We start from the raw sequence: 14,112 nt of genomic DNA on the forward strand, positions 1-14,112 counted from the left end.
ATATCGATTGGCATCTCCCTAGAGCAAGGGGTTTACATAAGGTGGAGTTTGTTAGGTGTGTTCAGAAAGGTTTCTTGACCCAATACCTGCATGTAGATTAGCCTACAAGAGGAGAAGCTGTACTTGATTTGGTATTGGGAAATGAACCTGGTCAGGTGTCAGATCTCTCAGTGGGAGAGCATTCTGGAGATAGTGATCATAATTCTGTCTTCTTTACAATAGCATGGGAGAGAGATGGGAACAGACAAGTTAGAAAAGCGTTTAATTGGAGTAAGGGGAATTATGAGGCTATCAGGCAGGAAATTGGAGGCTTAAATTGGAAACAGATGTTCTCAGGGAAAAGTACGGAAGAAATGTGGCAAATATTCAGGGGATACTTGTGTGGAGTTTTGTATAGGTACGTTCCAATGAGACAACAAAGTTATGGTAGGGTATAGGAACCGTGGTGTACAAAGGCTGTAATGAATCTAGTCAAGAAGAAAAGCTTACAAAAGGTTCAGAGAGCTAGGTAATGCTAGAGATCTAGAAGATTATAAGGCTAATAAGAAGGAGCTTATGGAAATTAGGAGAGCCAGAAGGGGCCATAAGAAGGCCTTGGCGGGCAGGATTAAAGAAAACCCCAAGGCATTCTACAAGTATGTGAAGAGCAAGAGGGTAAGATGTGAAAGAGTAGGACCTATCAAGTGTGACAGTGGGAAAGTGTGTATGGAACCAGAGGAAATAGCAGAGGTACTTAATGAACACTTTACTTCAGTATTCACTATGGAAAAGGATCTTAGTGATTGTAGTGATGACTTGCAGCAGACTGAAAAGTTTGAGCATGTAGATATTAAGAAAGAGGATGTGCTGGAGCTTTTGGAAAGCATCAAGTTGGATAAGTCACTGGGACCAGATGAGATGTAGCCCAGGCTACTGTGGGAGGTGAGGGAGGAGATTGCTGAGCCTTTGGCAATGATCTTTGCATCATCAATGGGGACAGGAGAAGTTCCGGAGGATTGGAAGGTTACAGATGTTCTTCCTTTATTCAAGAAAGGGAGTAGAGATAGCCCAGGATATTATAGACCAGTGAGTCCTACCTTAGTGGTTGGTAAGTTGATGGAGAAGATCCTGAGAATCAGGATTTATGAACATTTGGAGAGGTATAATATGATTAGGAGTAGTCAGCATAGCTTTGTCAAGGGCAGGTCATGCCTTACGAGCCTGATTGAATGTTTTGAGGATGTGACTAAACACATTGATGAAGGTAGAGCAGTAGATGCAGTGTATATGGATTTCAGGAAGGCATTTGATAAGGTACCCCATGCAAGGCTTATTGAGAAAGTAAGGAGGCATGGGATCCAAGGGGTCATTGCTTTGTGGATCGAGAACTGGCTTGCCCACAGAGGCAGAATGGTTGTAGACGGATCATATTCTGCATGGAGGTCGGTCACCAGTGGAGTGCCTCAGGGATCTGTTCTGGGAACCTTACTCTTTGTGATTTTTATAAATGACCTGGATGAGGAAGTGGAGGAATAGGTTAGTAAGTTTGTTGATGACACAAATGTTGGGAGTGTTGTGGATAGTGTGGAGGGCTGTCAGAGATTACAGCGGGACATTGATAGGATGCAAAACTGGGCTAAAATGTGGTAGATGGAGTTCAACCCAGATGAGTGTGAAGTGGTTCATTTTGGTAGAGCAAATATGATGGCAGAATATAGTATTAATGGTAAGACTCTTGTAAATGTGGAGGATCAGAGGGATCTTGGGGTCCGAGTCCATAGGACACTCAAAGCAGCTGCACAGGTTAACTGTGGTTAAGAAGGCGTATGGTGTATTGGCCTTCATCAATCGTGGAATTGAATTTAGGAGTCGAGAGGTAATGTTGCAGCTATATAGGACCCTGGTCAGACCCCACTTGGAGTACTGTGCTCAGTTCTGGTTGCCTCACTACAGGAAGGATGTGGAAACCATAGAAAGAGTGCAAAGGAGATTTACAAGGATGTTGCCTGGATTGGGGAGCATGCCTTATGAGAATAGGTTGAGTGAACTCGGTTCTTTCTCCTTGGAGTGATCGAGGATGAGAGGTGACCTGATAAAGGTGTATAAAATGATGAGAGACAGTGATCGTGTGGATAGTCAGAGGCTTTTTCCCAGGGCTGAAATGGTTGTCACAAGAGGACACACGTTTAAGGTGCTGGGGAGTAGGTACAGAGAGGATGTCAGGGGTAAGTTTTTTACTGAGAGAGTGGTGAGTGCGTGGAATGGGCTGCCGGCAACGGTGGTGGAGGTGGATACGATAAGGTCTTTTAAGAGACTTTTAAATAGGTACTTGGAGCTTAGTAAAATAAATGGCTATGGGTAAGCCTTGTAAGTTCTAAGGTAGGGACCTGAGGAGGAAGGTAAAGCTGCGCAAGCGCGGGTAACGTCAGCGGCGTGCGCGGGCTTTAAAAAGCGGGCAGCGGAGTGCTGGGCTTTGGCTCAGCGGGCTTCGGCAAGTAGCCTGCTTTTCATTTATTCTGACTAATCTGGGATCAGGTAATGGGGGAGACGGTTAGAGCAGTGGTGTGCTCCGTATGCAGTATGTGGGAGGTCAGGGTCAACACAGTTGTCCCTGATGACTACACCTGCAATAGGTGCATCCAGCTGCAGCTCCTATCAGAACGAGTTAGGGAATTGGAGCAGGAGCTGGATGAACTACGGATCATTCAGGAGGCAGAGGCAGAGACAGATAAGAATTATCGGGAGGTAGTCACACCGAAAAGACAGGAGGTAGGCAAATGGGTGACAGCCAAGAGAGGCAGGGGGAGCAGACAGAGAGAGAAGAGCACCCCTGTGTGGCCGTTCCCATCAAAAATAAGTATACCGTTTTGGATACTGTTAGTGAGGATGACCTACCAGGAACAAGCTGCAGTGGTCCTGTCTCTGGCACTGAGGTTGGACCCTCGACTAGGAAGGGGAGGAGGGAAGAGAAGAGAGCGGTATTGATAGGGGATTCTATAGTCAGGGGGGCGGATAGGAGATTTTGTGGGGAAGATCGGGAGTCTCGGATGGTATGTTGCTTCCCTGGTGCCGGGGTCCGAGACATCTCAGATCGGGTACAGGTTATTCTCAAGAGGGAGGGCAAGAATCCAGATGTTGTGGTCCATGTAGGGACCAATGACGTGGGTAGGATGAGTGAAGGGGTCCTGCGTAGGGTGTTCAGGGAGTTAGGTGCGAAGCTGAAGAGTAGGACCTCCAGGGTAACAATCTCAGGATTGCTACCTGTGCCACGTGCGAGTGAGGCAAGGAACAGAAAGATTATAAAGATTAATACGTGGCTGAGAGGATGGTGCAGGAGGGAGGGCTTCAGGTTTGTAGATAATTGGGCTTTGTTCCAGGGAAGGTGGGATCTGTTCCGAAGGGACGGTTTACACCTGAACTGGAGCGGTACTAACATTCTTGCAGGGAAGTTTGCTAGAGCTTCTTGAGGGGGGGGGGGGGGTTTGGGGGGTTTAAACTAAATTTTCAGGGGGCGGGGATCCAGAATGTAAGAGAGGATAGCGAGAGGAAGAATAAAGGACAGGTGGGGACTACACGGTTCCGGAATATAAAGTGTGTAGTAGAGAAAGGTGAGGCGGAACAAGTGATAAGGAGGACACATGTACAGAGGGATGGTCTGACGGAACATGGAGTTAAGTGTGTTGAAAGAATAAGTAAATTTAGGAAGGACAACAAAATTCTAGGGGCGTATAGCCCGATGGGAGTTCGGGGAGCTGGGTTAAGCACAATAGGCAGCGATTCAAACAGAGAGAGGAGAAATGGGCTAAAAATTCTATATCTGAATGCACAAAGTGTCAGAAATAAGGCGGATGAACTTGAAGCCCAGGTGCGAATGGGTAACTATGATGTTGTTGGGATAACGGAGACATGGCTGCAGGGAGATCAGACCTGGGAAATGAATGTACAAGGGTATTTGTGCTATCGTAGGGACAGAAATGTGGGCAGAGGGGGTGGGGTGGCCCTGTTGGTGAGGAATGAGATTCAGTCCTTTGCAAGGGGGACATAGGGTCAGGAGAAGCAGAGTCTGTGTGGATAGAACTGAGGAACAGTAAGGGCAAAAGGACCCAAATGGGTGTTGTCTACAGGCCACCAAACAGTAGCATGGATATTGGGTGCAAGTTGAATAGGGAGTTAGCATTGGCATGTGGCAAAGGTAATGTCGCAGTAGTTACGGGGGATTTCAACATCCAGGTGAACTGGGAGAATCAGGTTGGTGCTGGACCACAGGATAGGGAGTTTGTAGAGTGCCTACGGGATGCATTCTTGGAACAGCTTGTACGAGAGCCGACCAGGGACAAGACTATTCTGGATTTAGTGTTATGTAATGAACAGGATTTGATAAGCGATCTTGCAGTAAAGGAGCCATTAGGAGGTAGTGATCATAATATGATAAGTTTTTATCTGCAATTTGAGAAGGATAAGGGCAGCTCGGAGGTGTCAGTGTTGCAGTTGAACAGGGGAAACTATGGAGCCATGATGGAGGAGCTGGCCAAAGTTGACTGGACAGATAGCCTAGCAGAAAAGACAGTGGAACAGCAATGGCAGGTATTCTTGGGAATAATGCACAAGGTGCAAAATCATTCATCCCCCAGAGAAGGAAGGATTCAAAGGGGGGAAAGGGGCCACAGTGGTTGACAAAGGAAGTCAGAGATTGCACAGCATTAAAAAAAAGGAAATATGACAGAGCTAAGGTGAGTGGGAGGACAGATGATTGGGAAGTTTTTAAGGAACAACAGAACTTAACTAAAAAGACAATACGGGGAGAAAAAATGAGGTACAAACGCAAGCTAGCCAGGAATATAAAGGAAGATAGCAAAAGCTTTTTTAGGTATGTGAAGAGAAAGAAGATAGTTAAGAACAATGTTGGGCCCTTGAAGAATGAATTGGGTGAAATTGTTATGGGAAACAGAGAAATGGCAGAAGAATTTAATGAGTACTTTAGATCTGTTTTCACTAAGGAAGACACAAGCAATCTCCCAGATGTATGGATGGGCCAAGGACATAGGGTAACAGAGGAAATGAAACAGATTGACATTAGGAAGGAAACGGTGATGAGAAGACTGATGGGACTGAAGGCTGACAAATCCCCAGGTCCAGATGGTCTGCATCCTAGGGTACTAAAGGAGGTGGCCCTGGAAATTGCGGATGCATTGGTAATCATTTTCCAATGTTCCTTAGATTCAGGATCAGTTCCTGAGGATTGGAGAATGGCTAATGTTATCCCACTTTTTAAGAAAGGAGGGAGGGAGAAAACAGAGAACTATCGACCTGTCAGCCTGACATCGGTGGTGGGGAAGATGCTAGAGTCCATTATTAAGGATGAAATAGTGGCATATCTAGACAGCAGTGATAAGATTGGGCTGAGCCAGCATGGATTTACCAAGGGTAAATCATGCTTGACTAATCTGTTAGAGTTTTTCGAGGATGTAACCAGGAAGTTAGACGGGGGAGATCCAGTGGATGTAGTGTACCTCGATTTTCAGAAGGCCACATAAGGTCCCACATAGGAGATTGGTGGGTAAAATCAAAGCTCAGGGCATCGGGGGGAAGACATTGACATGGATAGAAAACTGGTTGGCAGATAGAAAGCAAAGGGTAGCGGTGAATGGGTGTTTCTCGGAATGGCAGGTGGTGACTAGTGGGGTGCCACAGGGCTTGGTATTGGGACCACAGCTGTTTACAATTTACATCAACGATTTGGATGAAGGCATTGAAAATAACATCAGCAAATTTGCTGATGATACTAAGCTGGGTGGCAGTGTGACATGTGATGAGGATGTTAGGAGAATTCAGGGTGACTTGGATAGGCTGGGTGAGTGGGCAGATACTTGGCAGGTGACATTTAATGTGAATAAGTGTGAGGTTATCCACTTTGGGAGTAAGAACAGGAAGGCAGATTATTATCTAAACGGTGTAGAATTAGGTAAGGGAGAAATACAAAGAGATCTCGGAGTCCTTGTTCATCAGTCACTGAAGGTGAATGAGCAAGTGCAGCAGGCAGTGAAGAAAGCTAATGGAATGTTGGCCTTTATTACAAAGGGAATTGAGTACAAGAGCAAGGAAATCCTCTTGCATTTGTACAGAGCCCTGGTGAGACCACACCTGGAGTATTGTGTACAGTTTTGGTCTCCAGGGTTAAGGAAGGACATCCTGGCTGTAGATTCACGAGGTTAATTCCTGGGATGTCTGGACTGTCTTACGCAGAGAGGTTAGAGAGACTGGGCTTGTACTCACTGGAATTAAGGAGTCTGAGAGGGGATCTGATTGAAACATATAAGATTTTTTAAAAAAACTTTTTTTATTGTGTTTTCAAATAGTTACAGAATAAAAGTGTGTGAAAAAGAAAATGTGTTACCCATCCCCCCTCCCCATAACTCCTCCCCCCTAACATCCCTATAGAAAAAAAGAAGAAAGAAAGAAAGAAGAAAAAAAAGGAATGCCTGGATATTGGAAGATCCCCACATGCTCCATGGAGTTCGTAATAACTTTAGTATATATATTTCTTTCTTTCCCCAAGTAACCAATTATTTCATCTTCGGAGCACCTATATATTTAATCCTATCTTTTGTAAATAAGGGTGCCAAATTTTCAAAAATGTTTCATATTTATCTCTTAAATTATAAGTAATTTTTTCAAGTGGAATACAGCCATAAATTTCTTTCTTCCAACGATCTATACTTAAATATGTATCCGATTTCCAAGTAACTGCAATAGCTTTTTTGGCTACTGCCAATGCAATTTTTATAAATTCTTTCTGATATTTATTCAATTTGGATATCGGTTTTATCCCTTCAATATCACCTAGTAAAAGTAAATATATCCTTTTACAATGGATAATCAACTTTTATATAACTGGTTTCAAAAAGGGATTAGATATATAGGAGATTGTTTTGAAGGAGGTATATTAATGTCATTCGATCAATTAAAGAATAAATATAAAGTATAAACAACACTTTTTTGTTACTTTCAACTAAGGGCTTATTTAAGAGAAAAATTAGGTCAAACAATGTTATTACATATAAGATTATTAAGGGATTGGACAAGATAGAGGCAGGAAATATGTTCCAGATGCTGGGAGAGTCCAGTACCAGAGGGCATGGTTTGAGAATAAGGGGTAGGTCATTTAGGACAGAGTTAAGGAAAAACTTCTTCTCCCAGAGAGTTGTGGGGGTCTGGAATGCACTGCCTCGGAAGGTAGTGGAGGCTAGTTCTCTGGATGCTTTCAAGAAGGAGCTAGATAGGTATCTTATGGATACGGGAATCAAGGGATATGGGGACAAGGCAGGAACCGGGTATTGATAGTAGTTGATCAGCCATGATCTCAAAATGGCGGTGCAGGCTCGAAGGGCCGAATGGTCTACTTCTGCACCTATTGTCTATTGACATGTTCGGCACACCTCTGTGGGCCGAAGGGCCTGTATTGTGCTGTAGGTTTTCTATGTTTCAAGAGCTATGAGGTGATGTTGCAGGTCTATAAAACCCTGGTTGACCACATGGAGTATTGTGATCAGTTCTGGTCACCGCATGTTAGGAAAGATGTGAAAGCTTTAGAGAGGGTGCGGAGGAGATTTACCAAGATGCTGCCTGGATCTGAGAACATGAAGTCACAGGTAGTGTCTGGACAGTGGGGACTGAAGGCTTTTGCTGTCACAACTTGAACCAGATATTTCAACTCTTAGTAAGAGCACAAGCTCAAGGATCACGTTTATATCAAAGCTGCTGTACAGGGCACAGGTAGTGTGTAAGCTGGGTTTAAAGAAAAATAAAAATTTAAAGCAGAATCATTTTTCTCATGTTAGCATGTGGTAGACATGTTTCTACACTATGGGGGTGCTGGTGTATATTGTGCCTGAAAGGGGCGTTGGCAAGAATGAAGGTGTTTTAGGGGGCCATTGGGCTAAAAAAGGGTTGGGAAACACTGTTCTATATCCTCCTTATACTGAAGTGACCAGAACTAAACACGATATTCCAAATGTAGTCTAACCAGTGTTTTAAAGAGTTTTGTATAAACTCTTCCAACAAGGCATTTTATCACAAAATCCTATATGAAGTAGTCTAGGATACTGCATAGTCTGCCAGAGCAGTGTCACAGGAAAGCAGCATCCATCAAGGACCCCCACCATCCAAGGTTATGCTCTCTTCTCACTGCAGCCATCAGGAAGAAGGTACAGGAGCCTCATGACTCATATCACCAGGTTCAGGAACGGTTACTACCCCTCAACCATCAGAGTCTTGATCCAGAGGGAATAACTTCACTCACCCCAATACTGAACTGTTCCCACAACTTATGGACTCATTTTCAAGGTCTACTCATCTCATGTTCTTGATAAACTGTTGTTTTTTGTTTCTTTGTACTTACTGTGAATGCTTGCAAGAAAGTGAATCTCAGGGTTGGATGTGGTGACATTTATTTATGTAGTGTGATAATAACTTTACTTTGAATTTTGAACTTTTTTTATGTTGGGAACAGGATGGCTGTATTTATACAGTTCAGTTTGAATCATTGCACACATACACTGACTTCTACTTTTGAATACAAAACAACCCAACTCATTCCACAGACACTTTTCTTTTTAGATGAAACATTTATTAAACAAACAGTGTAAGTTTCTCTTCGTTTACAAGAATTTTCCCAAAAAAAAAATCATAGGTCACATTTTTGCATCTCTATAGTTCCCATCTCTAAAATATTTGCTCTTTATTTCACAAACTAGCTGGTAGCAGCTTGCCTGATTCTCCGAGCATTTTATGACAGTGACAGCAGGTGACTGCCATTAAGCCCTGTGTTATCTTAAATACGAAACACAGCAACAAACAGCTTGCTGAGTTTACAGCACAGTCCTCGCTCAAGGTCAAGAAAGGCAGGCTTCACAGCTTTTTATAAAGTAAACCATTTCTTTTCTAAGCTTCAACATTCATCCAGAACAAACTGAGTCCACATTTCAGAATGAGCCTGACTCAGTCACTGTCATCGTCTGATTGTGACGGTGACACGGACGTATGGCGACCATCTCCCTGATTGGATTCCTGGTCTGATTCAGCAGGCAACCCCTGGACTGACCCTTCCTCATAAGAATCTTGCCGGCCAGAGTCGTTGGAGGCTCGTGAGGTGGGGCGAGACTCACCGTGATCTTCCTCTCCCGAGCTGCCCGAATGGTCGGATGCTGCCTGCCCACTTGCCGATGGTTCGCTGTCAGAGCCAGCAGCTGACCGCTCGCTCCTTGAGCCTGGGCTACTGCCCCCCTCATTTTCTGACCTCTCCTGGTTTCGTCCGTCCTCCGACTCGCTGTCAGACACCAGCCGCTTTCTGCGGGTGTCGGCCGCCTGGTCCTCATCTGAGCCGCTGTCACGAGCGTTCCTGGAAGAGTGAATCGGGTGGGTTATGCTGCAGCTCTGCTCATGCACACACTGACTGCATGTTCCACCTCCTCTCCCACTGTCAGGCCTGTATTCATGCTGAATTCAGTTCATCTTTGCCCATTTACACTTACCCCCAAGACTCTCCTCTCATTGCTACCATCAGGGAGGAGAGACAGGAGCCTGAAGACACACTCAACATTTCAGGGACAGCTTCTTCCCCTCCACCATCAGATTTCTGAATGGACAGTGAACCCATGGACACTATCTCTGTATTCTTCTCTTTTTTTGCACTACTTATTTAATTCTTTTTATATACATATATATATATACACACTTATTGTAATGAATATTTTATTATTAGGTATTTCGTTGTACTGCAGCTACAAAACAACAAATTTCACAACATCTGCCAGTAATGTTAAACCTGGGCTCTCCTTAACCCAGGTAATCAAAACCCGGTATCAGAAATAATGAAATCCTTCCCATATGAATCCTACAGTTGTTGCTCCCTCACCCCTGCTCTCTCCCTGAATACAATTTATTAAAGCTACAAATACTGATGCACATAGACCCGAGCTATAACCTGAAAGGTATGCATTACTGAGTTACAGGGTATGTGGGGTGCCCAGTGAGAGGTAAAGGTGAAGGGGCTTGTCGTGTCCATTCTGGGGCTTCTCACTCACCTTTAGATCCCACCGAACATTCAGCTCTCACTGTGGCTTCAAGCAGCCGTATGCATATGACATCAGCCACACTCCAGTACACCGCTTTGATAGATGGGCTAAATCAAATGAGGAGAGCAAGCGGCCTCCTACCCTTGTGAGATAGGAACATCCCTGTCCTAGCATTTGAAGTCAGCTCCAGCATACTGGATGGATGAGATCTACAGTGAGATCCATCAGTCAGGAAAAGCGGTTCTGCCACACTTGGTGGAAAGCGAAAGGCATGACGAGGCACAGAAGTCATGGTCATCCACTGCAACCAGGGAAGTCCCCAGCTAGTGATGACGACTCATACCAATGGATCTGGGCTTCTGAGGTCGAGAGAGTGGAACTGCCCCAGTGCAATGGCTTTCCCACTTAATAAAGTCTCCTACGCAGGTTTCCTGTCATAGTTGGATATGACAGACAATGAACACTGAGTTAGAGATGCGGCTTACCCTTCTGCTATCTTCAGTGTCCCCTCATCAGAAGAATCATCACTGGATGAAATGATGGCTTTCGACTTGATTTTACCCTTCATGGAAGGCGGGAGTCGTTCAGGTTTGAGCTACAGGGAAGAAAAAACCTCACGTAATCCATCACACAATATCTCAGTTAAATAAGCCATGTAGAACTAGGAGGAGTCAGCCATCCGGCTGGTTGAACCTACTCCACCCTTCAATAAGAACCTGGCAGATCTCGCTGTGGACTCAGCTCCACCTACCTGCCTTTCCCCACAACCCTCTATTACCCCTGCGATGCAAAAATCTATCTGAGTCTTAAATTCTACATTTAATAATAGTAATAACTTATCTACAGAGCAATCTTGATACAAATGATGTAGTTCAAAGTGGCACAATGGGATGTTAGCTAAAAGTAAGGTTAAATAAATCAGTTTTGAACTAGTGTTTAAAAGTGTCAACTACGTCTGCGTCCCTCATCGTTAAAGAGCGTAGTTCAAAAAAGCTGACCTGACAACTATCTTTTGAGGGAGGTTGTTTAAATTTAAGAAATCAGCAGAAGACCCAAGAGCTTTGAAGTATTTGATGAGGTCGCCCCTACTGCTTCCTTGGGCAGAGAATTCCACAGATTCACTACTCTTTGGAAAAAGCAGTTTCTCCTCATCTCCATCCTAAATCTATTCCCCTGAATCTTTAGGCTCCGTCTCCTAGTTCTGGTCTCACCTACCAGTAAAAACAACGTTCCCGTCTTGATCTGATCTATCACCCTGTCATAATTTCAAAAATAAAATCAATCCCTTACAGGATTTTGATAATTTCTATCCTGCTGTTATCAGACTCTTGAACAGACCTTTCATATGCTAAAAAATAAACTCTTGTTTTTCCCATCTACCTTGCACACTTAACTGTCTACATACACTGCACTCTCTAACAGAAACACTATTTTCTACACTCCGTTTTGCCTGTTATTGCCTTAATAGGAGCGCTTGATGGCACTGGACCTGTATGCTGGAGATTAGAAGAATGAGAGAGGGATTTCATTGAAAGCTATCAAATATTGAAAGGCTGAGATAGAGTGGACGTTTCCCATGGTGGGGGAGAGGGACCAGAGGGCACAGCCTCAGAATAGAGAGACGTCCATTTAGAATAGAGACGAGGAGAAATTTCTTCAGCCTGAGGCTGGAATTCATTGCCTCAGACAGCTGTGGAGGCCAAGCCATTAGATATATTTAAAGCAGAGTTTGATAGGTTCTTGATTAGTCAGGGTGTCAAAAGTTACAGGGAGAAGGCAGGAGAGTGGGTTGAGACGGTTAATAAATGGTGGAGCAGATACGATGGGCCAAATGATCTACTTCTGCTCCTACATCTTATGGTCTTGATGGTGTGTAAACAAAAGGTTTTCACTGAATCTAAGTGAAAAGGAAGAAAACAAGTTGACAGTTTAACAGAATGGACCATGGGTTAGCAATTACACATCCATGCAACAGAAACAAACCTTCTCTTTCTTTTTGCGTTCGACTGTTTTTGGCCGGCGTGGTTTCTTTGGTCGGGAGGCCGGTTCCTCATCATCACTGCCATCTTCAGCAGGTTTCTGGGATCTGTAGATGGAGGGAGAGAGCGGTTGGTCAAGGTGCAGTAAAATAGTATTACATTACCATCTTGCTGAAATGTAATAACTATAGTGTAGTAGTTAGCATAACCCTTTACAGTACAGATGATCCAGGTTCAATTCCTGCTGCTTTCTGAATGGAGTTTGTGCATTCTCCCTGCGACTGTGTGGGTTTCCTCCGGGTGCTCCAGTTCCCTCCCATAGGACAGATGTACCGACTGGTAGGTTAATTGGTCACTGTAAAATGTCCTGAGATTGCTCAGCGGCGTGGCTGAAAGGACCAATTCCACACTGTATCTCAATAAACAAATACGCAAAGCCTCGGGATAAACTCCTGTCACCTCAACCAGGCTGCTCCACGTTTTCCCTTACTCAGCTTTCAATTTTAGTATTCTTGTGGAACAGAGAACATTATAGCACAGTACAGGCCCTTCGGCCCACAATGTTGTGTTGACCCTTTAACCTACTCTAAGATCATTCTAACACTTCCCTAGATAGCCCTCCATTTTTCTATTGTCCGTGTGCCCACCTAATATATCCCTAATGTAGCAGTTAATGCACCAGCTGTAAGATCAGGGTTCAATTGTTACCACCGTCTGGGTTTTCTCTGGGTGTTCCTGTTTCCTTCCACGGTCCAAAGACAGATAGTTAGCAAGTTATGGGCATGCTATGTTGGTGCCGGAAACAGGGTAACACTTAGAGGCTGCCCAGCAAAATCCTCCCTGATTAGATTTGACATAAATGGTGCATTTCACTGTATGTTTTGATGTATATGTGACAAAGAAAGTTCATCTTTATACTATGCTAAGGTACAAGTCAATCATATTAAATGTGCTATCCTCATTTATTCTGTTCAATATTGGACACAAGATCTCTCAGTAAATATACTATATGCTGGCTAATTCTTTGTAATGTGCACAGACTCTCAGGTTTCTGCTGCTACATACCGTCTCCTTTTCTTCTTCTTTTGCTTGCGATCACCGTTCTCGTCCCCACCCTCAGGTTCACTACCACTTGCTCTCTGCTTCCTCTTCTTCTTGGGCAGAGGCAAATCTTCATCAGAATCATCATTCACAAATTCGTCAAACTCTCCTTTCTTCGCACGCTGTTTATCAAAGAAAAAACATATATTCAGACCAGAGAACAAAAATGCACCAGGTTTGTAAAATAATAAAAACATTAAAATGGATATAAGAAACATCTTAATGAAAATATGTACAACTGCAGAGATGCACTCAACTTTGACAAACCTCTATAGATATGTGGTGGAGTGTAAACTGACTGGCTGCATCACAGCCTAGTACGGAAATACCAATACCCTTGAATGGAAAATCCTACAAAAAGTGGATACAGCCAGTTCATCATAGGTAAAGTCCTCCCAAGCACTGAGCACATCTACATGGTACACCGCGGCAGGAAAGCAGTATCCATCATCAGGGATCCCACCATCCAGGTCATGCACTCTTCTCACTGTTGCAATCAGAAACATGGTACAGGAGCCCCAGGATCTACACCACCAGGTTCAGGAACAGTTTTTACTCCTCAGCCAGAGGGGATAACTTCCTTCAACTTAACTTGCCCCATCACTGGAATATTCCCACATCCTATGGATTCATTTTCAAGGTCTCTTCATCTCATGTACTTGATATTTATTGCTTGCTTATTTATTTATTTATGTATGTATGTATTTGCAGTTTGTTATTGTTGTATCTGATCTTTCATTGATGTTTCTTTGTATTTACTGTAAATGCCTGCAAGAAAATGAATCTCAGGGTAGTATATATACTTTGATAATAAATTTACTTTGAACTTTGAAGAGAAATATGGTTATGAACTGCATTCATACAACACAGGTGGGATATGATGGAAGAAACAATGTCAGGCAGCATCTGTGACGGGAAAGGAATCGTCAGAACGTAAGGATAAGATCTTGATGCAGGGCTTTGACCCCATTGAAGATGAT

At 43.8% G+C, this 14,112-nt stretch overlaps 1 protein-coding gene across 1 annotated transcript in view; it reads right to left on the reverse strand.

The window, feature by feature from the left end:
• Positions 1-8,583: 8,583 nt before the first annotated feature.
• ctr9 (CTR9 homolog, Paf1/RNA polymerase II complex component) overlaps positions 8,584-14,112 on the reverse strand; it is a 104,949-nt gene continuing 99,420 nt past the window's right edge. The window contains exons 22-25 of the mRNA XM_073049955.1: positions 13,097-13,254; positions 12,036-12,138; positions 10,538-10,647; positions 8,584-9,376 (exon numbers count right to left, since the gene is read on the reverse strand). Coding sequence (XP_072906056.1) covers positions 8,977-9,376; positions 10,538-10,647; positions 12,036-12,138; positions 13,097-13,254 — 771 coding nt within the window. The 3' untranslated portion in view covers positions 8,584-8,976. The remainder of the gene's footprint in view (positions 9,377-10,537; positions 10,648-12,035; positions 12,139-13,096; positions 13,255-14,112) is intronic.

Source organism: Hemitrygon akajei, chromosome 6 (genome assembly GCF_048418815.1).
Source record: "Hemitrygon akajei chromosome 6, sHemAka1.3, whole genome shotgun sequence".
Lineage (NCBI taxonomy): Eukaryota > Metazoa > Chordata > Chondrichthyes > Myliobatiformes > Dasyatidae > Hemitrygon > Hemitrygon akajei.